General features: G+C 37.0%; 1 protein-coding gene across 2 annotated transcripts in view; it reads right to left on the bottom strand.

Annotated features, from left to right (window-relative positions):
- ZDHHC14 (zDHHC palmitoyltransferase 14) overlaps positions 1 to 27,749 on the bottom strand; it is a 94,091-nt gene that overhangs the window by 31,602 nt on the left and 34,740 nt on the right. Inside the window, exons 2-3 of one of the 2 annotated variants that reach the window (XM_084203611.1) lie at positions 9,753 to 9,925; positions 663 to 821 (exon numbers count right to left, since the gene is read on the bottom strand). In XM_084203611.1, the coding sequence (XP_084059737.1) occupies positions 663 to 821; positions 9,753 to 9,925 (332 nt within the window). The remainder of the gene's footprint in view (positions 1 to 662; positions 822 to 9,752; positions 9,926 to 27,749) is intronic. The other variant, XM_084203612.1, reaches the window with a different exon arrangement.

Below are 27,749 nucleotides of genomic sequence, written 5' to 3'. Positions count from 1 at the left end.
TTTGCTTTTAAATCCAAGCATGTCTTAATCACCTTGTCTGACCTCCACAGAAAACAGTAATGAAAAAGGACAAGATATTCAGAGAGAAAAAAACCAACCCCATAATTATAAAATATGCTTAGGTCCTGACAACATGTACTTACTCTCAAAATAGCATGCTTGCCCAGTAATTTCTTATGGATTCTGACATAAGTACATCTAGTCATAGCACTGCTCAAAGATAAGAATCACCTACAGTGTGTATTTTGGTCACACAGCCCTAACCATTTGAACAGTGCCTTGCAGTTAGTTACTAATGAACTGGAGAAGCAGTTTGTCCTCAATTTAGTTGGGTGAAAAAAACAATTCTGAGACTCCCAAAAAGCTTGGAAAGGTCATTGCACATTACATGTGGCCTTGTGAGTTGGGTGTGTTCTTTGTCACTAGGGCAGGTTTGGAAAGTCTTCTCAGACTAGCAACATCTGCTAGGCCAAGTCTCCTTCTCTATCTCCTCTAAAACTCTTAACATTTAACAGATCTTGTAGGAAAGGAAGATGAACAGAGCAAGTCACCTCATGACTAATCTTGTCACTAACTGGTTTTTTTCTGTCTCCTATGGAAAGTATTCATAACAAGATATAAGCTCCTGAACTGAACATATGCTGGATCTTTTTGTTACTCACCTACGCAGTTATCACAAAGGCTGCAATGTGAGGCACGAGGTGGGCGGAAAATCTTGCAAGTAAAACAATATTTTAGTTTCACTGTCTGTCCATTGATGATCACTTCTTTTGTTCTGGGAGGGGGACGATATCCTCCTGAACTGCAGCCATTTGCTATATCTAAGCATGAAAATACAAGACATGAAATGTTGCACATGAGCTATGATGTAGGCATAAAACTGTCCTCGATGGTATTCTATAGCAAATTTCAAATTTGTATTTACACATTTAAAATAAACAACTTTTCCCCCTTCTAATTCTCGAGTAATAAGCCACAAAGAGACATTTCATTGCAAATAGCATCCAAAGCCAATCAATCTGAATCAAAGAAACCATCCAAACCCAATTCTCAAATGCTGACAATGACATTGATCCCAAAATTCTTACAGTTTCATACCCCCTAACAGCTCTTAGATAACATATTAAAGACAACTATAACTACTTGTGTAGGACAGCAAACCTTGGAAGTTACCTTTAGAATCTTCCTAATTTTTTCAGAATTCCTGTAATAACAAAAAATCTCCCTAGAAACACTGCAGCCTAAAAGACAATTTGCACATTTACTTAAGCAGCAGCAGCTCTGTCATCTGAGCCCAGTGAATGCTAAGATCTCTTGCATGCTGTGATACAACAGAGCACATTCACAGAAGTATTTTACAGCTTTTGCTGTTTAGAAGTTTGGACACTCAACTCCCAGTGTTACCTCTACACACTTTGAAGTTTATTTTTTTTCACAAAACTAGTTTCCAACTACCTTATTTGATACAAGTGGTAGAGTTTTGGGTTTCTAAGCTTCATTTTGTTTTATTTTAGGATATTAACAATAATTTTTCCACCATCAAAAGGACTGATTAGGCTGATAAAATTCAATTTTGCCCAAGCTGAGCTTTACTCTGAAACTTCAACATGTAAAAGTGGTGCCTTTTTCTAGGTTTATCTGTTGTGCAATCACAATCAAATCAAACCACAGAAGTGGAAAAGAAACACCTAAATTTATTGCACTTGTAAAACAGATCAGGTAAGACAATAGGGAAATAAAATAAAATATTTTTCCAATATATGAATGAAAATACATTTCAAAGTCACAGTCAAGTCACTTGAACAGCCGTGTCTTAAGTTGTCCCTTAAGCTTTCATGCGGGGCTTATTACTAAAAGATCTATGACTTTATTTGAGCTCAAATTGTTGGAAATATCACCCACAATTTTGATTTCTGCCAATTACACAGCCTACAAATTACGTATTTTCCAAAAGGGCAACAGGAAAGTCTCCCACCTAGCAAGGCATTCAAACTGGCAACAGCACAGCTGTGCTAGCAAAGGTGCAATTATACAACACGCTGATTTGGCAGCATATCCAACTTAAGGAGCTCTCATCTGCAAAATGCTCACCCATAAATAGGATTCAGAAATATGCATCAATAAATAGAAGTCTTTGTGGGACACCACTGTAAACTTGACCATTAAAACAACCAGACTTCAGAAAACTCTAATGGAGAAGAGGATGAAATGAAGGGAGCAAGAGCTGAGATGGATGGAATCTAGGTATAAAGCTCCTAAACATCCATTATGAGAATGAAGTGGTGAATACTAAAAAAGAGCAGCATAGAAGCAGCCTACTACAGCCTGATGAGATAAAGACATTCACTTGTGTTGGATATAAAGCATCTCCTGCAATGTGCTTGTGATGCTTGGCCGGGTCCTACAACCTGCATATGGAAGCATGGATTATTGTGTGGTTCCCATAACTAGCAGTTATACTGATTTTGACCTCAAGGCCAATACTACTTGACAAATATTTCTAATTAAGTAATGCTACCAGTGTATTTCAGTGAAAAAGCTGAAAAGATGTTCTTTGGAAGACACAGCACAACTGTGCTTAGAGTATTTAAAGCTTTAGAGAGACATGGATGTTACCTAAATCCAGAAGACAGGGAAGAATTTCTTCTAATTCATATTACATTAAGAAAGCTTCTGGTGACATTATAACCAGTCACCTTGTAATAGTCACAGTCCTTCTACAAATCTTTGGGCATTGCAAAACACAACGTTAGACCCATTTCTGATCATATTTTTGTCAAGATAAGACTTAAACTGTGAACATGAATGTAGGTCATTAGCCCTACAAATTTATTTCATTGAATAAAGCATTTAACACATGCTGGCATGGCATGTTCATTAAAAACCCAAATATTTTCATTTTATACTCAAATTTAGGTGCATAATTATAAAAAATACTACTAAAGCCTGAATTTCATCTAGGTGTAGCTTTGTATGTTAGAAATACTGATGCATTGAATTTCCTAACATAATGGTAATATTTCAGATTTTTTTTCTTTTACAAAATCTTGTAATTCTTGAGTATGTACATAATAATTGAAAGAAAATTACTTAAACCAGTCAAGGGGAATTGTTTAGAGGGAAAATGCTCTTTTTCCTAGATAAATATTTATTTTGTAAAAGGCACATTGACTAAACCCAGTATTTCCCCTCCTTTCAAGAAGCTCATAAAGTGCACCACAATTATTTTAGATGGGTTCTGGCAGAATCTCAAAGGCAACTTCTGTTTTCTTCGGTGGAGAAGTGAGACTACTGTCCAGCCCATTTTATTTACAACACCAGTCTTCTAAGAGGATGTCCTCCCAAACATTTGCAGCGAAGTTCACAGAGACAGCAAATCCTAGCTCTCTGAGGCAAATTAATCTTGAAATCCAAGGGTGAAAGCTCATGCAAATGAAATAAGTGTAAACAGTCTTGCTGATTTTCCAGGGACTGAGAACTTTTCTCAAAATCCTAAATTGCATAATCAAACCTGAATGTTCCAGTCTTTCTGTTTACTAACAGCTTTTTCCTGGAAACAAGCTGCAGAGCACGGTCAAATGTGCTTGGATTTAATACAATTTATCTAACCTAAATGTGCTAAACGTGTCCTGGTCTCACTGTGAATTGTCAGACTGTAGTTTGCCTTCAATTCAACTGCTCATACTTGGGGTCTAACACAGATAAATCTTCCATATATGAGGTCTCTTTGAGGAACAAAAAGATTAACCTTTATGGAATCACCTTCCCCAAATAAACTGCGCTTTATCCCTGCTACATTTCACTCATCCAACCTATTACTGATGTAGTAATGCAAGTTCTTTCAAACAAAGGCTAATATTTACCCACTAATGGGATTGCCATCCATCCTCTCTGTTCTGACACATTTTCTAACTTCTCTAGCAGGGTTAACTGTTCATATGCACTAGATGGGGCTCCAGCATTTTTACTACCGCAATTACAAAAACCCCATGCAAACAATTCATGTCCTTGCAGGACGAAGAGACCTGAACTGCTCCAAGAAAGATACTCCAAGTATTTAATGGAGATACAGCACAACCTTGCAAGCTTCTAATGGGACAACAAACTCCACAGAGATTTCTCAATGCTACAAACAAATAAGTGGTGCTGACGAAAGACAGAAGCTGCAAGTTTGTATACATATCACTAGGACTCTCCTACTCAATCAAGAGTTGGATTTTTTGACCAATGTTCCTAAGAACTTGAGACAAACAGCCTCTAGAAGGCAGCCCTACGTTGTCTCTATACATAACCATACCATGCAATGTTTGTTGACAACTTTAAAAGGACACAATTTCCATCTTCAAACAATATTATTTGAGGAATCAGTAAACTGGAACAATTCTAATGTTTCCTGAGGACTAAATGTAAAAATAATGAAAAGAATCTTTATGTATATAACCCATAACATCTGAAAAACAACAGAAAAAATTCTAACCAAAACAAAACAAAGCCAGCCAACAATGCAAATCTCTAAGAAATGTCTTCCTATGTGTTTAACTGTTTAAGGTACCTGTTTAACAACAGTGGGGTACAAGACAAAAGAGTAATTTATTTCTTGGAGGGAAGAGAACTTAAATAAAATGCTCTTGTTTCAAGACAGTAATCTCAGGGACAAACAATACTGGGAACCTGGTTTAGACTGAAACCAGCAGCTGCCAACTGCATTCTTCACATAGTTTTTCATCTGATAGCCATCAAGAGATACTGAACACATATTGCTCCTGATTTTAAGGACTTGCTGCCTTAGATTTTTCTGCAATAATGTATTATTTTCTTAAAAGTAGAGTTTCATGATCATCTTGAAGCCTAAAATTTCATGTGAATGGTATGCTCATTCCCAGAAAGAAATGTAATATGTAGTGATTTGCTGAGGGAAAGAAGCATAGACAGGAGGAGCTTTCTAAGACTTACCTGACACACAAAGTAATTTCACTATATTTATTTTAAGAATGTTGTTTAAGGGTGCAGTATCAGGTACATCTGTAAGCCTAGGAAGCTGGTATCCCACTTTTGTAAAGAAAGCAAAACGTGATAACCACAAATGGTATGTAATTTGTTCAGGCCACGGCCAGTTCTATGAAATGCCTGTGCTGTGGCATGGATTTAAGTTTATAAGGCTATAATGAAATCCAAAAGTGCATTTCAAAACAAAAGAAAGACAGGTAAGGAATTCTGAAGGAGTCTCAAATGTGGTCTTGAGCATCAGCATAAATTAGACAGCCAATTTGCAGAGATAGTGTGCTGGTGTAGCTCATACATTGAGTTCAGGGCTTGGAAAACACAAAAGCAAGCAGAGGCTGTCCGGTGGACTGGCCTGAGCTAATTGTACAGATTAAATGAGGAAGATGCACATAACTTATGACAGCCTGAAGAAAAATCAAAAGCATTTTAAGGCTGGAATGATAATTACCATGACCATCTTTTCAATTATCTGCATCACCTACCTGATGCAACCAAGATTGATATTGTGGAAGAACTGCTAAACTTTTATAGATCAACTGGAGAAATGCTTTCCTTCTTACAAAACTCATTCTCCTAGATTGAGTTATCCTTCTAAGCCTTCATATTCAGAAGTTCACAATTTTTTCACTTGAAGTGACTTAACACTGACGTAACTCCAAGAAAGACATGCAACTGCAAAGAGGCTACGAAATAACGCTGCTCTTAGTATTTGTGTTTCCACAAAAGAAAAAGCCCCTCTCAATATAATATTTTGTGTGATTGCAGAAGCCATGCTTACATGCATCATGACAATAATGTAATTACAACTAGGGTACCCCTGAAAAAATTACTTTTTCATTTTAATGGAAGTTATAATTGAAGTAGAAATCAGTAGATTTAATGTTGCATTTAAAGAAAGAAAAAAATCCTGCTGCATTTCAGTGAAACTATAGCACTTTTATAGTAAATAAAGTTACCCTCAGTTATTTTTACATTATATAACCCTCATACATCTAGTTGCTTTTGTTCTATTACCTTATATGAAAACCCCAGCAAACTAGAGTATTTTAAGACTTTTGCTTCTCCTCATTCTTAGGCCAAATACATGTATGTGTTAAATATTCTTACAGGTCCTGTTTTCCAGACTTCTCTGTTTAGCTGCCTTCCTCTTGAGTTTTTACATATGTTGTAGAAAACCAGACAGTTAACTAAGCCCTCGTCACTGGGTATCCAAGAATGTAAAATCTTCTGATTCATGGAACCACTCTTCTTCTAACATGCCCCAAAAAGGATTCCTCCTTTTTGTCATATCACAGTGCTAACCCAATCTGTTTGGAAATAACACTCAAGTCTCCTCTTCCTGCACCATTCACCACTTGGACCCCTTTCCATTAGTATTTGATTTCCACTTGTACTCATGCATTTTGTGGTTTTTCCCGAACACTGCTCAAACTATTTAAAATACATTAAAAAAAAAATCATATCCAGTGATTGCAAATTTCTCCATCTCAGCACTAACTTCAGAGTTAAGCATAAATCCTCATGAACCCACAATCAGTCTCTGAAAGGTCCTATTTGAGCACTTAGCATTTGCTGCTAGAGTGTCTTTTTGATAAGGTACTTACTGACTTTGCTGCAATTTAATCTAGAACTTATTTTCTAAACTTATATAGAAAGAATCCTATCCAGGACACCATCAAGAGCTTAATTAGAGTGAAAAATTAAGCAGATCTTCTGCTTTCCCACCAAGACAGTTACTCTTTCAATGAAGGATATCAGATTGGCTACACTCAATTTTCTCTTGAAATTGTTTGTTGCTTGTTTTGAGACTTAAATAACCACAAGCCCCAACCCTTTGACAGCCACAATTCTTATAATTTGATCATGTACCGTGTCTTTCCAGACAGAGAACAGTTTCTAGTGATAGAATTGACAGATTTCTATTAAAGCAGAACACTAGATAAACCAATAAAGATACAGGATTGTGGATTAACAGACTTTTAAACTACAACTACTTTCTCTCTTCTCTTTCTATCAGCTATCAAGAAGCACACAAGTTATCTTCTGACATCAAAGCAGTGTTGAATCATACAGACTGTCCTCTGCTATTTCTCATTTCCTAATTACACAGCACGCCTTCAGCTTTTCTTTCTTCCTCTGACCTCTAAAAGAACCTGTCCTGTTGTTTTCTACTGCTCCTTGCTGATTGTAACTGACTTTATTTTCCTTTTGTGTTTCCCAATATGCTTGTGCCATCCTTTTATACAGACCTTTAGAAACTATCTCCACTTCTGGCACTACTATCTTTTTTCCCACAATCAAATACAGTCAGAATGGCCTCTTATTACACTTCCCAACCTTCCTCTGTATGAGGAAAGCTTGATGATTTGCATTAAATATAGTATTTTTGAAAAACAATTCCTTTTGTTTTTTGGATTTTTTTTTTTTTTTAGTTCTTTCACTTTATCTAAGAACACAGCAAATTCTCAAGAAATGATTGTTTTCTATTCCTGCACACAGGGGGTAGAAACAGCAGCATCACAGCTCTGTTAGTCCCCATTCTTCATCTGAAGGAGGCTGATAGCCTAGGTAGAAACATTTTTTGCTCTTGATATGACCACCCTGTTCCCAGAAAGTCACCTGAAAGGACAAAGTACTGTCAGTTTCTTTAGAAAGTCTTATTTTGAGAACCATTCTTCCTAATCAGCTCATCCTATTCTATGCTTTCTAAAGTAAAAAAATAAAGTTTTATACATTTCAAGAGAACTTGAAAATAGCATTCTTAAATCACAATTCCTTGTCTTAGGACACAACTGTTTCTCAGTGCATCTGTAATAATTTCTGGTAGGCTGCTTCCCAAAGAGACCAGTAGGGCAGGGTAAGACTCAAGTATCTAAGAATGATTTCAAGAAAGTAAAAGCTACAGATAGGATGTGTTACATTAACACATCTTAGCAAAGAAACTATTTGGTAAAGGCATTATTTTTAGGTGAGTTATCTGAAGAACTTCTTTGTCTAAAATAAATTTTTGTTAACCTTACACCCCATCTTTAGAAGGCACCTCAAGTTGAAAGGTACAGCAAGTTACAAGGGAATCCAGCCTGCATGATAGTTTTGGAAAATCTAGTCTTCTTTTCAGCTGCAGGAGCCATTCAGCTTTTCCTGCTGCATGGATACCACTCCACTAGGATACACCTCTCACGGGCACATAAAAAACCCCATACTGTAACAGTACAGAAATGTTTCTTTCCACTTGCATTGTTGAATCCAGAATCACAATTTTAGGGCAGAGTGATTTCTTATAGCTACCTAGCTTGTTCCTCTATTACACTTGCCATAAGCCCTCATGCTTGGGGTCTCCACATTTGCTGCTACTGTAACTCCTCACTTCAATATTCCACTGGCCCTTCTTGGAAGAGTACTGCCTTCGCTACTGCTGAAGAAAAGGAAAAGACCACGGCTTTGATCAGCTCAGCAGCCTCAACCTGTGAACAAGTATGCAATACCATTTAAAAATAATTATCATTCGTAAACACAAGTTCTGAAATTGCTGCACACAGGATATTTTGACTGTCCCCTCTAGTAAATTCAATTTGTATTTTTAGTTTTGTATTTCGCCAAAACTCTGACAGATGACAACATAAAATTATTGTTGTGAGCTGCTTATTTGAAATAATTTATTTCCTGACATAGATCAATGTTTCTGTGAACACAGGGCAAATAAGCAATTCCTTGAACAGGAACCTGTACCTGTGTTTTGCACTGAAGGTGGTACTTTATTCTAAGTAAAGAATTCCTTGAAGGAGATCAATAAAAATAAACCATAACACTGGTTACAAAAAGGTGCCACACAATGCTTCATTATATTTTTCCATATTTTTATGCACTTCTGAAATTCAGATAAATAGCAAACGTTTTAATACTTCTATCATAAAAAGCCTAGGACTGTACTGTGGTATTAAACATCAAGGATGCTGCCGGTATTTCTCTTGTGCTTGCACAGACCTGTTACCTGTCTTTTCAATTACATGAGTGAGCATTTCCCTGAAACTGCTTCAAAAAAAAAAAGTAACTTCCACTGACTACCAAAGCAGATATAGCACCTCTTAGTAAAGTTGAGTAGCTTACTAAGCACACAAACCCACTATTTATGAAGCAGCTCTGCAAACTCATCCTGTGTTCTTTTATCCAGGTGGCACATGTTATCTATTCAGCATATTTGTACCGGTAGAAGTCCCACTTACAGAATTTATTTAACAGTGCTCTTGCTAAGCAAGAATGATTAAAATCCAGCTCTATACTTTAATTATGCTGGCTTTACTCAAAAAAAAAAGTAACATTTTTACTGTATATTAACACGGAGACTTATCTGACTCTTTTGCAGTATAAATAACATAAATTCAGTTAAATTTTGAGAATACACTGTTTTAAAAACACACAATTGTAGATCTTTTACAATATCAGCTTTCTTGTCAAAAACACTTAAAAAAGTATTCTCTTATGTACCACAGAGAGATTTCTACCAGACTTGCTGAGAAGTATTTACAGTAATAACTATCACTGTAAAAGGCCAGGGTTTTGTTTACTTTACTTCTTGGTGAAGAACCGCTCAATCATCTTTCCACAGGAATCACTGCAACGCCACCAGACATTACAGCTGCAGAACAATCACTGTGGCAAGGTAGGAGTAACTCCTGCCACGGGCAGAGCAGCACACTGCCTTCACACAGCACACGCACCCTCGGGAGGAAAGCGAAGAGACAACAGACCTTCGGTGTTACCTATTTGTCTCTCTAGATCTGCTGCCTCATCTGGTGTTGCGCGGGGGAGGACACCAGGGTCACTGAAACTAGTGCGCAGCAGGGTCCCCATCACGAAAAAGAAAAGAATCCCACCAATTGCAGGTATAGCAGGCGTAATCTTCTCTGACAAATACGGGCAACTGGAAAAAGAAAAAGAGTCGACAATCAGCAACACGTAATGCAACCTGCTCTCAAAAACTCTTTAACTCTATAAATACATATTAAGAATTCTCTTCTCTTGATGCATTACTTGCCATGGAATGTTTCTTGAAGCAGAAATTTTTGTTTATGTGTTCTGCAATTTTTCATAACATGTTCAATACAATAAAGGTGCAAGTAGCATAATAATGACCTCACTATATGCAATACTCATTTACATAAGAAGATAAACTATTTTTATCGCAGCATAATAAGCTTATATATTTCTTCACCTGCTGCCCAATTGCATAAAAGTAAATTGGGCAGAGAGAGGAAAGGGGAAATAACCTGAAGAAGCCCATAACATGAAGAAATAAGCCACACTGAAATACATAACTAAGTCTATAAAATGGATTTATCATCCACCAGAAAGATGGTGCTGAAGAACATGCAACACGTTCCTTTAACAGTCTTGGTGTATATCAGTATTTTAACGTCTCTACTGATTTTCCTTCTTAACCCATTTCTTGTAAGTTAGTAAATTTGTTTACTCATTTACAAAGTAAGAAGAATGCAAATGACAGTTCAACACACTGGGAGCAAACAATCCAGGGGCATGTCTATGGCAACATCAACAGCCCATGACCAGGGCAAAAACAGCTCTATGCGTACCAGATTTACAATATACACACAGGGCTTAAGACTGGATTACAGTTGAAGCAAATTTTCCTCTGTGCTTCACACATGATTAAATCAAAATTGACAGAAAGACTGGAATCCAACCAATACACAAATATAAGTATCTCATTACAGTTCTGCAAAAAGAAGGGATATGAACACTTGGACATTACAGAAGCACTGCAGCACCATCTTAGAAAACAGACAGGCTGAAGACTCTCTTCATAGCTCTTATATTAAGTAGGTGTGGGTAGAATACCAAGATGGCTTCATGTACTACTGATGTCTGCATAAGAAGTCATAAAATAAGCCTAAAAACAGAAGTCAAAAATCAACAAGTTCTAGGCCTTAGGGCTTCATCTAAAGTTTCTTCATCAAGTTTAATTAACATTATCTTCCCTATTTCTGCTGACTGCCTGAAATGATGATTCAGACGTGAAAGCTTTTGCACTGCAAGTCAGTTAACCTCAGTGGAATGTTAACTCTAAGCAAGTGATGACAATGTCAGCTCCACTGTCCATCACTTCTGCAACAGGATGGGGAGAGAATGGAAACGCTTTTCATACCAGCTGCCACGTACAAAGCATTTATCTCCCTGCATAACCCTATTAAAAATACCTGGTTGGTTCACCAAACCTAGAGGGTTTCATGAATGCAGTGAGTCCATATGTATTACATGGTGTACACATAACAAGTGGAAATCATCTCTCCCTACATTAATGCAATGCTACAGGTGCAACAAGTTACAAAAGATTAAAAAGATACCTGGGTATTAAAAAAAGACGAGGCCCAAGAGATACCGGGTTTTCACACAAAAAATAGACCGCTGAAATGCTAGGAAACATCCTTCAAAGGTATGCTTTTAGGGAAATCTTCAAAGACCCAGATTTCTGAAACCAGTACTAGCTAAAGGAAGCAGCAGCAAGATGTAAGCCTTGGTAGCTCTAAGCTTTGCTCCTCTCATGTCAGGAGAAGCCAGTCAGGACGAACAGTCAAAGAGAAGCTTTCATACAGCATGAATGTCCTACTGCTCCATTTATTTCTTGCCACAAAGGACTACTGAAATCAAAACCACTGTAATGTGCTCAGAGAAGAGTACAAACAGGCTGCAAGAACATATTTTTAAAAGGATTAGAGGGAATGTGTACATTAATGAACACTAAATATAGCACAGTTCTCTCACTCTTCTATTGCATTATTCATTACATGTACTCAAGAAATTGCAACTGTGCTGAAGTCTGTTGACCAAACAAGAGCTCTATGTGTGTGAAAGGTAACATGAGATAATCTCAGGGTAGCACAGTAGGCACAGTACTATTTCGACACTTGCCAACACAAAACCAGCAATGGCATTACATACACTAATTCTCACTGATGCTCACAGGATGGAAACTAAGGGCCATGACTAACATGCTTCCTTTTAACAGTAATTGCACACAAAACTGGTAGAAAGAAAAAATTGATGTGCTGAAATACTAAGAAAGCCTAACATTGCTGAAAAGCTAAGTTCTCAGTAAAAAAGCATGGAAAAATCTGTCTCTGCCTTGCTGAACCAAGTCCACCTGCAGTGAAAATCCCCACCCTCAAAGCCCTGTATAATCTTCACAACAAGCAAGTGTGAGTTAATCTGCTTTGCCTAAAGTTGCTTTCAAGGTTTAACAACATATATTTTACCACCTTTGACTTGAAATTAATTCAGCAATAATGCAGAAAAGACTGAAGATGGCATCTTTGGGAATAATAAACAAGTCATATTCCACCAATTACCAAATTATTTCAAGCTGAGAAACCAGTTTCTTACAGCAGCTCCTTACAGAGATTCAGACAATAAGTCTGGGCAGGACCATTCAATACAGTCTGATTTATGCACAGACCATATAATATTACATGAGCTCGCAGAGAGCTCAATGACATATCTCCTTTAAAAACATCCAGTCAGGTTTTGAAATACTTGTGAGATAAATCTAAAAAATCCAAACCAAACAAGAACCACCAGATACCGTTAGACCTTTTTTCTTCACATTTGTTTAAAAAAAGGGGGGAAAAAATCTTACTTCTCTGGAGTTATTAAAAAATTTATGAAATGTGCCTTCAAATTAAAAACATGGATCTTAACTCAAAATTGTGAAAAAATCAGTAGAAATATACTTGCATATTTATATATTTTATATTTGCATGCTTATATAACAAATGTATTTGTACTGCTACATTAAGTCAATATTATTTTAAACACTTTTAGTGTTACTACTTTTAGAATTGTCAAATACTGAACACAGAAAAAGATTATCCCTCATGTTTGCTCAGATTCCTTAATTAATTTAATTGAGGATGTATCCCTTCAGGCAGCAGCTTTCCTCGGATATTACAAGAAGTATCTTTTTTGGAGGGTATTCTCAGTGATTTTTTAAAGCAAACACTAGTGGGTATTTTCTGACAGCAAATTTCAGAATTTTCCCTGCAGAGGGAATCACTGCACAGAGACCTGCCCACTGCCAGCAACACTTTGATAAACAGCAGAGAGCTCCAGGACAGATGTCTGTCCTCCTGCAGAGCAAGCAGTGACAAACCTTTTCCAAGTGGCACTTGGTGACGACTAGATGTGAACTGACATCCTCGGTTTACATCTTAGACAGGGTAAACCAGTTGTTTTAAATCAGCATCTGTAGGGACAGCAAGTACTGACTAGATCTAGTCCAGAAAACACTTTTTTTGGAAAAATTAGTAGACCACAGACCCCATTAGAAACTGTTACTGTGAAAATAGCTTTTTCAGACAAGAATGTTTGGATCTGCATACAGCAAACTGTAACACATAACTTGAAGTTTTGAATTAATTGAGACCTTTGATACTTTTAGCCCTGCTTTTTGCTTGGCTTCTCAGCTGCTTTTTTGAAGCATCATGTGAAAGTTTGCATGAGTGTAGGAGGGAAATAAAATCTGGTGGAAGACTAGTCTGTCACAGCTCGATAAAAATAAAAACACCCTGGCACAGAAGAGATAATTATCAAGCATCACCCCTGTGAACAAAGGACGCAGGGGAAGTACAAAGGAAACTCTTACCCCCCAGCAGCCCTCGTAACTGTGTAACCATACTCCCTGTGGCTACTGAGATCGGCAGAAAAATACATCCAGAAACTGTGCTGAGGAGCACAGTCAGAGTCCTACAACTTTCAAGCATTGTCATTAGAAAAGGGGAGGAAAGAAAAGAAGTCCTCTAAAGGCCTTTCCTGGAAAGATGATGACTTTCCTGAAAGGTTCACTGACAGTAATTCACTGATGGGGAGACTCAGTAAATGACAAATCTATCCACTCTGGGTATCTGGAGAGGGGCTGAGCCTCTATTAAAAAAAACCAACAAAGTAACAAACCATGGTTTTATACACTGAAGTACTTAAATTAATATTTGCTCAGCTGGCATGCGGAAAACAAGAAAAGAACAAATTTAATGCAAAGACAAAATAGCTATCACACTTAATTACACTAATTAAAAAAAAAAAAAAAGCCCTACAAGCTTGGCTTGCAAGACTGCTAAGAGGATACTCTATGTCAAGCTGCTCATCAGTATAAAACTCTTTGCAGTAGATATAAAATATATGCACTCTAGGAAAAATATAAATATAGTTGAGCGACATAACAAAGAAATAAAATTATTGGTGCTTTTCCTACATCATCAGCTTTGTTTCTGCTTCTGCACGTACTGCCTGTTTAATATACCAGTGGCTATTGGCATGCAGGTGATGTCCAAGAGAGAGAGAAGGCTGGCACTGGGCACCCTAGGTTCAGCTCCACATGTTACAAGTTAACATTTGAATGAGACTGGGCTGTTTTCTCTTAAACTAGCCCAAGGGGTTTGTTTCTCCTTCCACTCTCATTTATGGCTCTTCTCAGCTTACCCTTCCTTTCAACTTCACTGCATCATTGCTCCAAGCCACTGTCCCAAACTTCTGCCCTTATGCCAACACAAATCTTCGTCAGGTTCTTTTGTGAGAGAAGTTAGTTTACTAAAACGTATGAAAATGACACCATTTTGTTGACTTCTCTTTCTGTCTCTCTAACAAACCAAACATGCACTTGAAAAGGATATTAGGACAAAGCAAGGGAAAAAGAAGCACACACGAAACTACAGGAAGAGGGAAATTTGGACAGTGGGAGAAGACCTCAGTTTCAGCAGCTGTCAGTAAGGTTTTCATTCAGACCACAGCCTCCTGTGAAACCGTGTTCTAACCTTGACCTCTTCCAAATTAGAGATGGCAACAGAATACCCATTTACAGACAGATTAAAGGCAAAGCAAGACTCTGGGCTAGAAGAACAAAAATAGCTTATAACTTATTTTTCTAATGATAAGTTGCCAGTGCAGTCAAGGACATGGATGAAGAACAGTAGGGGCAGAGGAAGACGTAAAGATGGGCAAAACGTGAGGGCATAGCAAAACCGTGGAAGCTGCTGCCTGATAAAGAATTTATAAAGATAAACAGGACAAAGAGAACGATCAGAGTGAAATACTTTCACTGTTGTGGGGTTTGGAAGCTTCCTTCTACTTGTTTTTCTCAGAAGTGTGCTGCTGGCACACAAAAAATGTGGTAAAATTTGAGTATAGATTAGTCCAAGTAATGTAAAATCCTAACAAGATTAGCTAAGGAAGTTTTGCATTAATTTCCTACATCTGCTTCATTCTTTTGTACAGCTTTAAAATTCCCTATTGCATTGTTTTAAGGGATATTAAGGGACACACAGACGAATTTCAATAGGACTTAAAATTTACTTTTAAAAATTAATTTATTTCATTATTATTTGTTTTGAGCATTTTTCTAAACCATACACTCCCTCATTTTACAATGGTAAAGCAGTTTCAAAAACTTACTTGATAAAATACAAGACAAAAATCACTCTTCTGACAATTTCCTTCATTTTAAATTCAGGAAATCTGGAAGGCTGCAAGCATGTGAGGACTATGGAAAACAGAATAGTTGTCAAACAAAAGGCAGAACGACAACAGGAACAGAAGCGCTAGGCAGAATACTACCTCCTCATCATCTCAGATATTATGTCTTAATCAGAAAGGCATATTTATTGAATGGATTCAGAGGAGAGCCATTGTTAGTTTATTCTCTATTTTACAGTATTAGATGCATCTTATTTTTTCAATACTGACTATATTTCTTGGGGCTAACTCCATTTAAAATTAATTCTGATTGAAAATAATTTTTAAGGGGAAACACATATAAACTAGTAGTGATTCTAGCATGTAAATAAGTATTCTAGCCTCTACCAGCACACAGAAACAATTACTTAAAATAAAGAAGATTAATATGATGAAATCCCACAGATTACCAAACCAGCATGATCCTTAAACCTAACAAGGTAAGTGCTTTATAGGTTCTCTGCAACCTATTACAAAATAAAAGTAGCTTAACATTACTCTGAACAGCAAAAGCTCAACAACTGGTCTTCAAAGTTTCATGCAGAAATTGGATGCAGTTTGGTCTTTAAAGCTGCTCAAACCCATGAGCAATTACTAAGCATGAGAGACTTCAGAGACTTCTCTGGCTCAAACCTACAAGCATTCAATGGAACTCCTTACAGCACTGACTCAATTAAATTGTAAGGCATTCCTATTGAAATAAGACTTACACTGGTTGAATTTGAATGCAGGAGTTCAGATGAAGCAAAGCAAGCACTGTTGATTAGGACATTGTAGAAGATAACCACAAACTCTCTCCTACAAGTAAAGATCTCAAGGGTTTAATGCAGCAGAGATACAACAATCAAAGTAACAGCCTTGCATGACCTCCCAATTTTTATTGCTACGTGAATTAACTCTAACAATCCGCTGTCAAACTTCAAAGCTGGAATAAATAAAACGCATAATGCAAAATGAGCCTGTCTGTGAAACAGATGTGATTACTGAAGATCCTACAAGGGCAATTATATTTTACTTTGTTCTAGAGATAAGGAACATCTTTGTTTTACAAAACACAATTTAAAAAACTATGTTTCCATCCCCTGTTGGCCAGAAATTTCCAAGCAAGGTAGTAAGAAAACGGGGAGTAGCTACCAAACTGGTAGATACATCGAATGCCTGACTTGTGAAAAGTCAATGCAAGGATAACATATCCTCAAAAGACAAACTTAGAAAGGCACAAAAGCTTCCAAACATGCAGCAAACTGAAGTCTTGCTTTATTGCTATTTCCGTTGCCTGACTAATTACTTTCTTGAAAAACTAAAAATATATTTGCACTTAAACTTTCCAGTTTTGCATACAGTGCAAGGTTTGGTTTTCAGAGTGTAAAACCACCAATCAATGAATTCCACTAAATAAATAAACTTGTAATTTCTTTTAAACAGCCCATATAGAACACTTTCTTTCCTGTTATTTTTTATATTGCTTCCTTACTACTTCTTATTATTTCCTGTTATGTGATTTTATAACTAAACCATCAGGTTAATCCCAAGTACTAATGAAGCAAAATGAAACCTGGGACAAAACAAGCGGAAATGCCTTACGCCACAACTAAGTCCCTAAAGGAGTGCGAGCTTCGAGATGATTTTTCACAGCATCCTCTGGAAACTGAAGCACACACAAATAAGCTGCTGCCAGTTATTGGACTCTGAGCTTTCAATGAGCCACAGCTTGTTTTCACCCTCCCCAATCTATACAGTCTAAAGGCTAAATGTAAAGCCTCGCTCTTGCTAAAGGGCAAAGGCCTGTCAATGCAATCCCCAACTCTGGTCACATTCCACTGGCACCCTGTACAGCACAAATGAGCTGCCTAATGCTGAGCTAAAACAGAAGAATTGTTTTTCATCTGTTCCCTTTTCTGAAAAGAACCAATACCACCAAACTCAAGAACTCCCAAAAACATTCATCTTCTGTTTGATCAATTTTCTAAACAATTTAATTCACTGTGCAATTAATGAGTGCCAGAGAACAGGGAGGAACGCACAGAAGGCAGGATGAAGTTCAACTGTGATTTCTAGATCCATTCAGCTGCTTTGTGGAAATGTCACCCATAATCATAATCTTAGGAATAGTGGATCCAGTGGTTTATTGCCATGATTTAACCTGGCAGATATCTAAACACTACCCAGCTGCTCATTTATCCTGGATTTTTTTTTTACTCTTCTTTCCTCTACACTTCTCTGTATAACAAGTCTTTTGTATAGAACACACAAATGAACTTTCATCTAAAATACAGGAAAAAATATTTACATCTTAACTTCTCAGTGAAAGCCACTATAATAAAAGCCTTTGAATATTCATTGAAAAGCAGATACAGCACTTCCTAGGGATCCTTTACTTATAAAAGTGGAGAACTGATAATGCTACCTACCCTACAGATCAAAAGTATATATCACATTGTTATAAATAGAGCAACTGGGAACATAAAGCGAGGAGGAGGATAAAACCAAGAGAGCTTAACCTCCTCCTCCCCAAAAGAAGCAGAGCCCAGCAATTCAGCAATCTGATAATAAAAAGACTCAAGAGGCTTGTTTGTAGTAACTTCACTGCCACGGGTCTCCACCAGTGCTGGAGGAGTTTTACCTGAAATGGCATCCTTTGCTTTCTCCAGCTGCCCCCTCACAGTCTCATGAGAATCTCTTGTCCCACACTAAGCACTCATTGGAGAGGCAGACTGGCATACTGCAGGCTACTTCAGACGAAAAAAAACCCCAACAACTAATTTGCACTCATGATTTCAAAGCAGTGCCAGATCTCCATATCTAAAAATGGGTCAGTTTAAATATGTCAGCTTGCAAAAACCAGCTTGAGGCAAATCATTTATTTCATAGAAAAAATAAAGCACACAGTGCTTCATCTACACAGAAAGCATCACCACTACAAATATTTGGATTAGCAATATAATTGAAACAACTAGGAATAGCCTTCTACTGTTTTGCCTTTGAACTGAGATTTGGGTGCAAGTCACAGAAGTCCAGGCATGAAAAGTTTAAGAAATAGACTACAATGAAAGATTGCTTCTGAATCACCAGAGTTTAGCAATGTCATAGCATTTAATTACCTTCAGGGATGTGTGCAGAAAAGACTGCAGAGTTTGAGTAATGCAACACTTTCGTCTAAGTATTTCCATTTTTTGGAAGACATTTAAATGCTCTTTCTAGACTTCCATGTTAAATACTTCTCAAACCTAGATAAGCATGTTCAAATTGAAAATTTTATCATATTATCATATTATGCTTTTCTCTGTACTTCCACAAACACATCACTGAGGGGCACTTTCCTCTTGGGAAAGGCCATTGACTGAAATGATTAATTTCATATTCTCTTACTGAACACTTCTATAATTCACCAAAAGTTATTTCTACTATACATCAACGCTGTATTAAATTAGGTGATTAATAATTAAGGATTTTGTACTAAATAAAGGTATTTAAATCACCTATTTAAATAAGGAAAAACATATTCCAGCATATTTTCTCTTAAGCCAGCTACATCAAGAAATACAGATCACTGAAAAGTACGATGAAGTTATCACAGAAATGTTACTTCAAAAATCCAAAATTAAGGTTGAAAATCCTCCCTGTGAATGGTTTAAAGTTCAAGGTATCACAGAAGATTCTGTAGCAAGTGCAACAACAACAAAATTTCCACATTTAAAATAATTATGCTCTTCACACAAATGTCACTTAAGAACAAGTTACTTTACAGTTACATGAGGTACAGTAACCAAATATTTTGACTGCTAATGCATAAATCAGATCTGAATGTAAAATGAACAAAGAAATACCCAGTTTTTACAGTTTCTTAAAAATATTTTATTCAAAATTCCCACTCAGTTTTAACTTTTTGTCATATGCAAATTTCCTTTAAGATTGTTTTATTGAGATTTTCAAGCCTTTTCCCAACTAATATGCAATTTTGTCCAGTAATTACCACAACCCCTAATTTCAATGTGAACCAAAATAGGATTTCAGGTAGGGGAGATTAACACACACAGGGTGTTACTGCTATCCTTCTTTGAAAGTATAATTTATTCTTCAGTTTAACATCTGTCTATTTTTGTCAGAATGCCAAAACTCCTAAAAATTGTCACAAGAAGGTGAAGCAAAGAAAAGATCTTTGTTACATCCACTGTGACTATAAATTTGAAATTCTTTTCTTCTTCTAACATTTCAATTATGCAACTTGCTAGCACCTGTATATGACACGATCCCCACTGAAAGAACACTTTTTTTGCCAGTATTTATACAGACATCAGCAGACAGCTTTGCAAGCTTTTCTCTCCCTAAGGCAAACCAGCCATGAAAATCAGAGAAAAGCTCAGTTACTTCATCGTCCCCAGAATATACTCTCTGGAATTGCTACACAAGATTTATTCTCCATCTTTCCACTGTCAAACATGTTCTGCTGTCCACCTTGAAGTTTCAGATGCTGACATAAAAACCATTCCCACAGTCACTCTCAAGCACATAAATACCACACCAACTCTTGCTCTTCACATTGGCACTTTTACATGAACAGGAAACCAGTAGGGCACGAAGCTAAATAGAAATGGAAATCTTTTGAATACCTAAAACAATTGCACAGAATCTAAAATAAAATAAAAGATTGCAATTGGCTGTACAAAATGACATCACATTACAGCCTACATCACTGTAGTGCACCATCTCTAAATGTACATCAGCAATGTGCTACCTATTTCACTGAGTCCTTCAAGCATTGACATCATGACCTCCACCTTCTGTCCTGGTGTTTTCTGTGTTTAACAAGTTTTGCTGCTTTGGCCAGTCCCTCAGACTCTCCCCTGCCTGAGAAGCTGCCTGGGCCCTGTTGCCAAATCTGAATGCACACATTCTTCATGCTACAGCATCAGAGGGGAGCTGCAGATTTGACAACACCCCACCATGGTCCCAATTTATCTGAGGATATTTGCAACTGAATTTAAAGAGAAGCTGCTACCCTGCTTTGATCAGGGTACACAGCAACACAAACAGACCATAATCAGGAGGAAGATCCAAAGTTTGGTAACCTACTGCAGCTTCTTCTGACCTGTCTGCTGATTACATCTCTTCTCCATGGCAAAGCTTGCCTTTCAGGTTGCAGAACATACTACAGCCAAAGACATGAGCTACATGGAATTAAGAAGCGTGCTGCCTATGTTACTTCAAATAGCTACACTAAATGAAAGGATAAATGCCCAATATGTTGCTCCTCCTTCCTTTCTGTGTCCCTTACATGACAAAAAAGTTCAGGAGTTTTCAGACTTGTGCCCAATTTCTGAATAGTTTTTCTATGAAAAGGTGCAACATAATGGGGATGTTTAGCATTTTCTGTTTGCAAGTGCTCAGAAAGGAGCAACCTTGATGCATCTTGCTCCTAGTTCTAAAAATGACACTAAAGCTCACAGTGAATAAATGACAGAGCAAAGTGTACATCCAACACTGCAGCAGAATAAGTAATTTCTATTTACAAATAAAGGACAGACCAGTAGCACAAGTCTGTGTTTCTTCACAGGTATACAAAACTCCTTTTTCCTAGACCACTTCCATAATTTTCTCTTATTTGACAGTTAGTTAGATACATTTTTATTCTGTCCATGAAGTCAAAGCTTATAAGGATACAGAAGATTCTAATGAGATTTTGCTGAATGGATGAAAAAAGGACTGAAGACTACACATCTTATAAAAACAAGACATTATCCTAAACCACACTCTAATCCAGAGAGAAACTTCTATTTCAAATTTATGTTAATTAAAATGCTAAACATTACATTTTTGTCCTAAATGGCAATACAACATTAATAACCTCGATGTCCCAAATACATACTAACAACCTTGCTTAAAACATGCAGAAAATACTAGGGCTGGAGGGAAATAGAAGTAAACATGCAGGAGCTATGAGTGCAATTATCCTATTCAGAAAAGCTCCAAACCTTAAAAGAGCAAGCAGCATGGCAAATATCAAGTTGCCAGTACAGCTGTATGCATTCTCCCGAAAGATTTTTAATGCAACTACTCTTGAATTAAAATTCATAGCCAAAAATTCATATGAGCCCTATTACTGGTGTCTGAATCCTCACCAACACTGAGAAATACTAAGAGCTCTCTGCAATTTTTCAATCTGTCAGAATGGTAAAGAGCCATTAAAATGTAACAGGCCACATCTGCCAACCCAGAACCACTGCCAGGCTTGTGTTTCAGGCTCAGGTATTTTTCACGCTCAGGTACTACATGAAGGGTATGATCATCTCACTGAGACCATCCTCAGGACAGCACAAATCTCCCTCTTTGAACATGAACACATTCTGCTGCTTCTCAACAGCAGTGATAAATATTCATAGCATCTTCAGCTGTATTTTGTTCTGTAACCTAAAAAAAAAAAGTAACACTTGTTCTGAAAGTCTGTCCTACCCTAGGGTAAGGTTCCAGGAAAAGGATAGCATTTAGGAACACCATTAACACCGATTGTAATAGAACCTAGTGCCAATATGAATCCAGTCTTTGAGAGAGTTTTATTCATTTGTACTTTATTAACCCCTTCTCTCTTGTTCATGGAAACATACATACAATTGACAAAAATAATTGGAAAATCTGTAGGCACACCGCCTTTGACAAAAAACCTCTCAAGGTATTTCTCATATGGTACTGAAGAACTAAATTAAATGTTAAATCTCTATGCCAAGGTAATCTGCAAAAGTAAGCAAAGGGCAAACAAAGGCCCTGGTAGCATTACTGGCCAGAAGCAGTCTGTTAGAGTCAAACCGGTACAGGGAAGTGTCTAGGTTACAAAAAAAGTACTGAAAATATTTTTGAAATATACAGTGTAAAGCCCCCAGTTGTTAATATGCTGCATTACAACCCTACAGTGCAATCATCTCTATTTTGTATATGTTATAATATTCATGCTAAAACTCCATAAGCATTTCGAAACAACAAAAAGCATTCCTTATTTTTTTAACTACTCTGCAGTCAGATGCTTGTAACTCAGCCAACCCTCTGCAGCTGCTTCAACACCATGCCAATGCCTTCACTTCCTCAGCCTTCCTATCCCTAGGAAACAATCTCTGGAGACCTAAGGAATATTGCACAAACAATACTGCATCCTCCAACTGTTGCTAAATGAAAAATCCATCTTCGCTTCTTTTGTTTCTTTTGAAGGACACTGAATGTATGCATTAGATTTCATTTTTGGTTGATGAAATATTTTATTTTCTTTCAAAAAGGAGACAGATCAACCTAAGGGAGGCCCATTACAATAGAGGTCAGAAACAGTTCAGTGGATGGGGCAGGAGACCAGGAATCAGTTAAGCTGGCTTCCTGGATCAGCCAGCATTCTGTTGCGTGACCTTGTGCAAAGGCAATTCACCACACTCTGATCCCTCTCCTTTTTTGGAGCATACACCTACCCAGGACAATTCAAGACAAAATTATGTGCCAAATCCTGGATAACTATAAACATTCCCCTGGTTATTTATTTTTATTGGGGGATTTTTTTGCTGCCAGTGAACCCTGATGATGGTCTTGGACACTACTGTACAAAAACACTACCTAAGCAGCAAGCAAATCAGCTGGAATCTCTAGGTAATACTGAAATACAAATAATTACTAACAGGAAACACTGCTTGGCTTACACAATACAACAGGGGAAGAAAAAGGAGGAGGACTTAAAATAGAAACTCCGTATGTTACTAAGCTGATTATTAGTTGTCTCATTAAAAAATACTATGGTTACAAAAAAAATAAGAAAATTTATCAACCCAAAAGTGTTCCAGTTTCTCCTAAAAAGACAAGGTATTTGTCCTTTATATGTTTTAATCTTGCTTTATAAAATGATACAATTCAGCTTCAAACAAAAACTTCACTGGTTTTCAAATATATTGAATAGGAACCTGATGCTGACAGACACATTAGGAAGTTTCTTTCCAAGTATGGGCAGCACATCTTTGTCAATATTTTAGACAACAACTTGAAGGAAATTAATTCAAAGTTCTGAGGGGTAAAAAGTTTCTAGAGATATGTGAATTCTCCTTTTTTCTGTGGAGTGAATGATATTGAGAAAAAAGCATGTTCCAAGAAAGTAATTTCATTCAAAAAAAACCCTAGACTTTCTGAATTTCAGGATCTGAAATACATTTATCTATTTGCTACTGTGAGGAATAACAGTAGTCCATACAGACTAAAGTAATTTCCTCCATCACCAGCATGCTGACAGTAACTTTTTGTTTAGAGTCCAAATGAAGCTCCTCTTCCTCTCAGCCAGCTTAGTCATTTCCACTCCTGCCTTGTGCTGACACAATGTTCCAGGGAGTAAGTGCTAGAGTGAGAAGTGAGATGGTCTTTTGTTTGTTTTCAAAATTGCTGGTTTTCATTGTTTAGAGTTGTCTGTGACTTGTTGATTGCTAATAAAGAGATGATCACCAGCTTTCAAAGATGTGAAATAATATCCAGTTAAACTGTAAACACAGCTACAAGAGTGAAAAGGTTTGAAATATTTTAAGGGAAAAATCAGACACCTCCATTTTATTTGAGGCACAGCATAGGATTGACTCCAGCACATTAGGTACTATGTAGTAATACTGAACTTTAAAGGAAAGCAACAGACATTCAGAAATAATATGAATAGGTGCTATTAAGCAATACTTGCAGCCCATTATACTTGAGATGACTGATCAAAGAAATAAGCCAAAGCACATAAAAATTCCTAGCCCTTTCAACATTTTGCTCTTGAACTCCACAGAATTTTACAGACAAAACTTTTTTGAAACAGAAATTCCAATTCCACTCAGCCTCTTCAAAACGCTTATCTAAGTTAAAATAGGTTGTCATCTGCAGAGATATGAACTATATTTACAAAGCAAATTCTATCATTACCATCATAGCAACAAGGGAAGTTTGACTTTGCTCCTTTCTCTTGTTGTTGACTTTGTTATATAGCAGTTCTCCGAATCCTAGATAATGAGAAAAGTGTTGGTATTATACGAGAGTTACTGCTACTTGATATAAGATTTGTTTAATTTAACGCAACTTCCTCTTGCGTCAAGCAAAAATATTAGCTGTACGATTTTTCTTAGTAGAACTGGAATCTTCTTGGGATAGAACAACAGTTCAATTGTTAGTGTCAATGTATATTCTCCACACTACAACATATAATTAGTGATAATACTTCAATAACTATATGATTTCTAGGCTTAAGTAAATTATAAAACAATCCTATGATTCCATGGGTAAAAAACCTCCTACATTGTCAAATTTCCCTTATTTCTTGTTTTCTTTCTTTAAAGGCTGAATACAGACATCAGACATTTTGCACCTTCTGCTTGCAAGCAAAGCACACCTCCACATCAGTCTCTCCAGCATTTACTGTTAGAAATCTCTGCTTAAGAAACTGGGCAAATCTTTATTTGTTCCCAATGCCTGGATGAGTTGATTACATCAACTCCAGCAAACAGAATGAATCACATGAGCCTAATCCAAAAGCCAAATGCTCAGTGCCATCTCTAAGATGACACAAACACCTCTAAACTGGGAAAGGATTAACACTGGAGCAGGACTACAAACGGACTCACTAGTGGTGCTAACCATTTGAGCTGGGAAGTACCAAAACCCATTCCTTCAAAGCTAAGAGCTTTCCTTCGTTCACAGCCCTCTCCTGGGAAGAGATGAATCCCTGTTATCAGTATTGAAGAGTCCTGAGCGCTGGCTGTCCTTCCACCCACCATGCACATTAGCCATGAGACACGGGGAGCAGCCACAAAGCAGCACCTTGTGTTCACAGTGAAATTAAACTTTTAAAAGATGGCTGCCCAGGGACGCATCCTGATAAACAGTTCTTATAAATAAAAATGCAACAAATTTTTTTATTCCTGCTTAGACAATAAGACTATCTTAGCATCTGACAAATACTTTGGCGCTCCAACACTGCAGACTCCAGACAGAGGACAATTCCCTTTGCTCAGCAGTGAAACAACTACTGAGACTACACCTGAGAGCCTCTTTACACAGAAGGATGTTGTAACTCAGTGGTTTCAATTATCTCAAACTGGCAGGAAAGAGCTATATTCTGGTGCTATAAACCTATAATAAAAAAGAAAAGAATAATTTTTGGGGAGAAAGGCATTTTCAATGCAGCACTGACTGAATAGCTTCATTTTTGTTCCTTTCAGCACTGCTTCCTTTCCAACAAAAGCAAATTTTGAGTGACAGGAAAGTACATTTCCCTCTCTGCCCTGCAGCTCACTCTGTGACTGTGCAATCAATGGCAAAGTCTGAAATGGGAAAAAAGAAACCCACCAAAACCCAACAGTGCAGTGAATGATGAATGCCATACAAAAATATATGTCCTTGCATGGCCTGGAGCTTCAGAAAAGAAAAGAAAAGAAAGATCCCTGAAGAAATACAAACATCCAAAAGACAGGCAATCCTTAGTTAACAAGGTTTTTTTCTTGAAAGTATTTGTACTAACTACCTGCACACCACCACTACTGTTTTGTTAAGGGATATGATATTGAGTAAATTGGGTCAACACAATGGCAATGACCAGCAAGTGCCATCTTGCTGACCAAGTACAAAAATACACTTCTAAAAAAATCCTCATATAGTCAGACTTTCATGTGTTATACAGGTGACACTTAAGGCTAGATTTGTGCATTATTTCAACCAGCAACACTTCTTGTGGCACTTTTTTTCCTCTTGATCTAACAAAGAGGAATGGAAAGACACTATCAACTGAATTTAATCATGTCTCATTCACACTCAGAGTTGCATCATCTTAATTAACAGCAGGACTGTAAGCAAGTTGAAGTAGCTTTATACTTTATAGGTAAATCACCCAATCCACTTGAGGTTAATTTATGTGTAAATCTATTCACCAAAGCAGAAATGTCTAACAAAGGCATTAGGAAGGAAATACAGATTCTCCCTGTGTGTATAAGCTTTAACTTATAACATGTTTTTGCATGAAGTCAGTATCCAGATTTTGGATCTTGGAGTCCCAAAGACTAATAACTGAGTTTTGGTTTCCACACCCATGCGAAAGCTGGATACACAGACACAGCATAGGGTTAAAGAATTCTCCAGCTACAAGGACAGCAGAGGAACCGGTATGGATGGGAACTGGAGTCACTACAGGAAAGTTCATGAAAGAACTGAACCTGAATGACTCTTTCAGGAGAGGTCAGTAGAGTAATAACAGACATTTGCATTTGAATATATGAAGCCTGGAAGATACAACGTGAAAAATTAGAACTAATGGTAATGATAATCCAGAAAACTGAATAAAGCAGGATATTAAACCAGAAATGAAGTAGGAAGTTTTTGCAACAAGTCTAAGAAAGTAGTTTTATGTTACCATAGGAATAGCAAGCAACAAATAATTGCATTTGGAAACCAATTCTGACAAGAACTCTGAATTTGCCTTAATGACCATAAAAATGCTTTAGAACACACTTTGAAAGATCAAACTGAAGAAACTAAACAAAGTGCAATGAAAGTCTCATCTCCCACTATTATTCTTTCCATATTTATTAATCAACTGAGGTGAACTAACAATACTTACAAAGAAATTCCTGCTTCTTGTCCTATCCAGACACACATTGCCTAATTCAAGGTCCCACACTCTTCACAAAAACACCTGCACAGTGACCTAAACTCTTATTCTTCTCCAGATGGCCAAAAACCTCTACCTCATCTAAATCATAACAGGAGCTCACAAAAGCAGAATAACCCATTAAAATAAAAGACAAAGACTAGAGAGGAATTTCTGAAGAACATAGTCCATTGCATTTGCCAATACAATCACATTTTTACCCTAGCTGCTTTGGCAATTTAGATTTTCCACATATTAGTCAAAAAGCCAACATGAAGTGGTTGACCTTCTATTTGACAGCCTGCTTCAATTATTTTTTTCTCAAATTAGAACATTTTTAAAAGCAGATTCTGATCCTAGATTACTACTACAGTAAACAACCCAAATTTATTAAAAGGGCTGCTATGAAGCAACTTTGTTTTAAGAAAACATATGAATTAGCTTCACTGAAAACAGCTGTTGAATCCAATTTTCAAAGAAAAAAAGACATGTTTTTCAGAAAAAAAAATAAACAAAGAAGAAAAAAAAAATCAGTCTTGCACAAAATAAACCAAGGCACACATAACAGTAAATCAATCTATAGATAACAGAAAGTGATGGATCC

The sequence above is a fragment of the Fringilla coelebs genome (genome assembly GCF_963513975.1).
Source record: "Fringilla coelebs genome assembly, chromosome: 3".
Taxonomy (NCBI): domain Eukaryota; kingdom Metazoa; phylum Chordata; class Aves; order Passeriformes; family Fringillidae; genus Fringilla; species Fringilla coelebs.
This window is presented reverse-complemented; position numbering and strand designations above follow the sequence as displayed.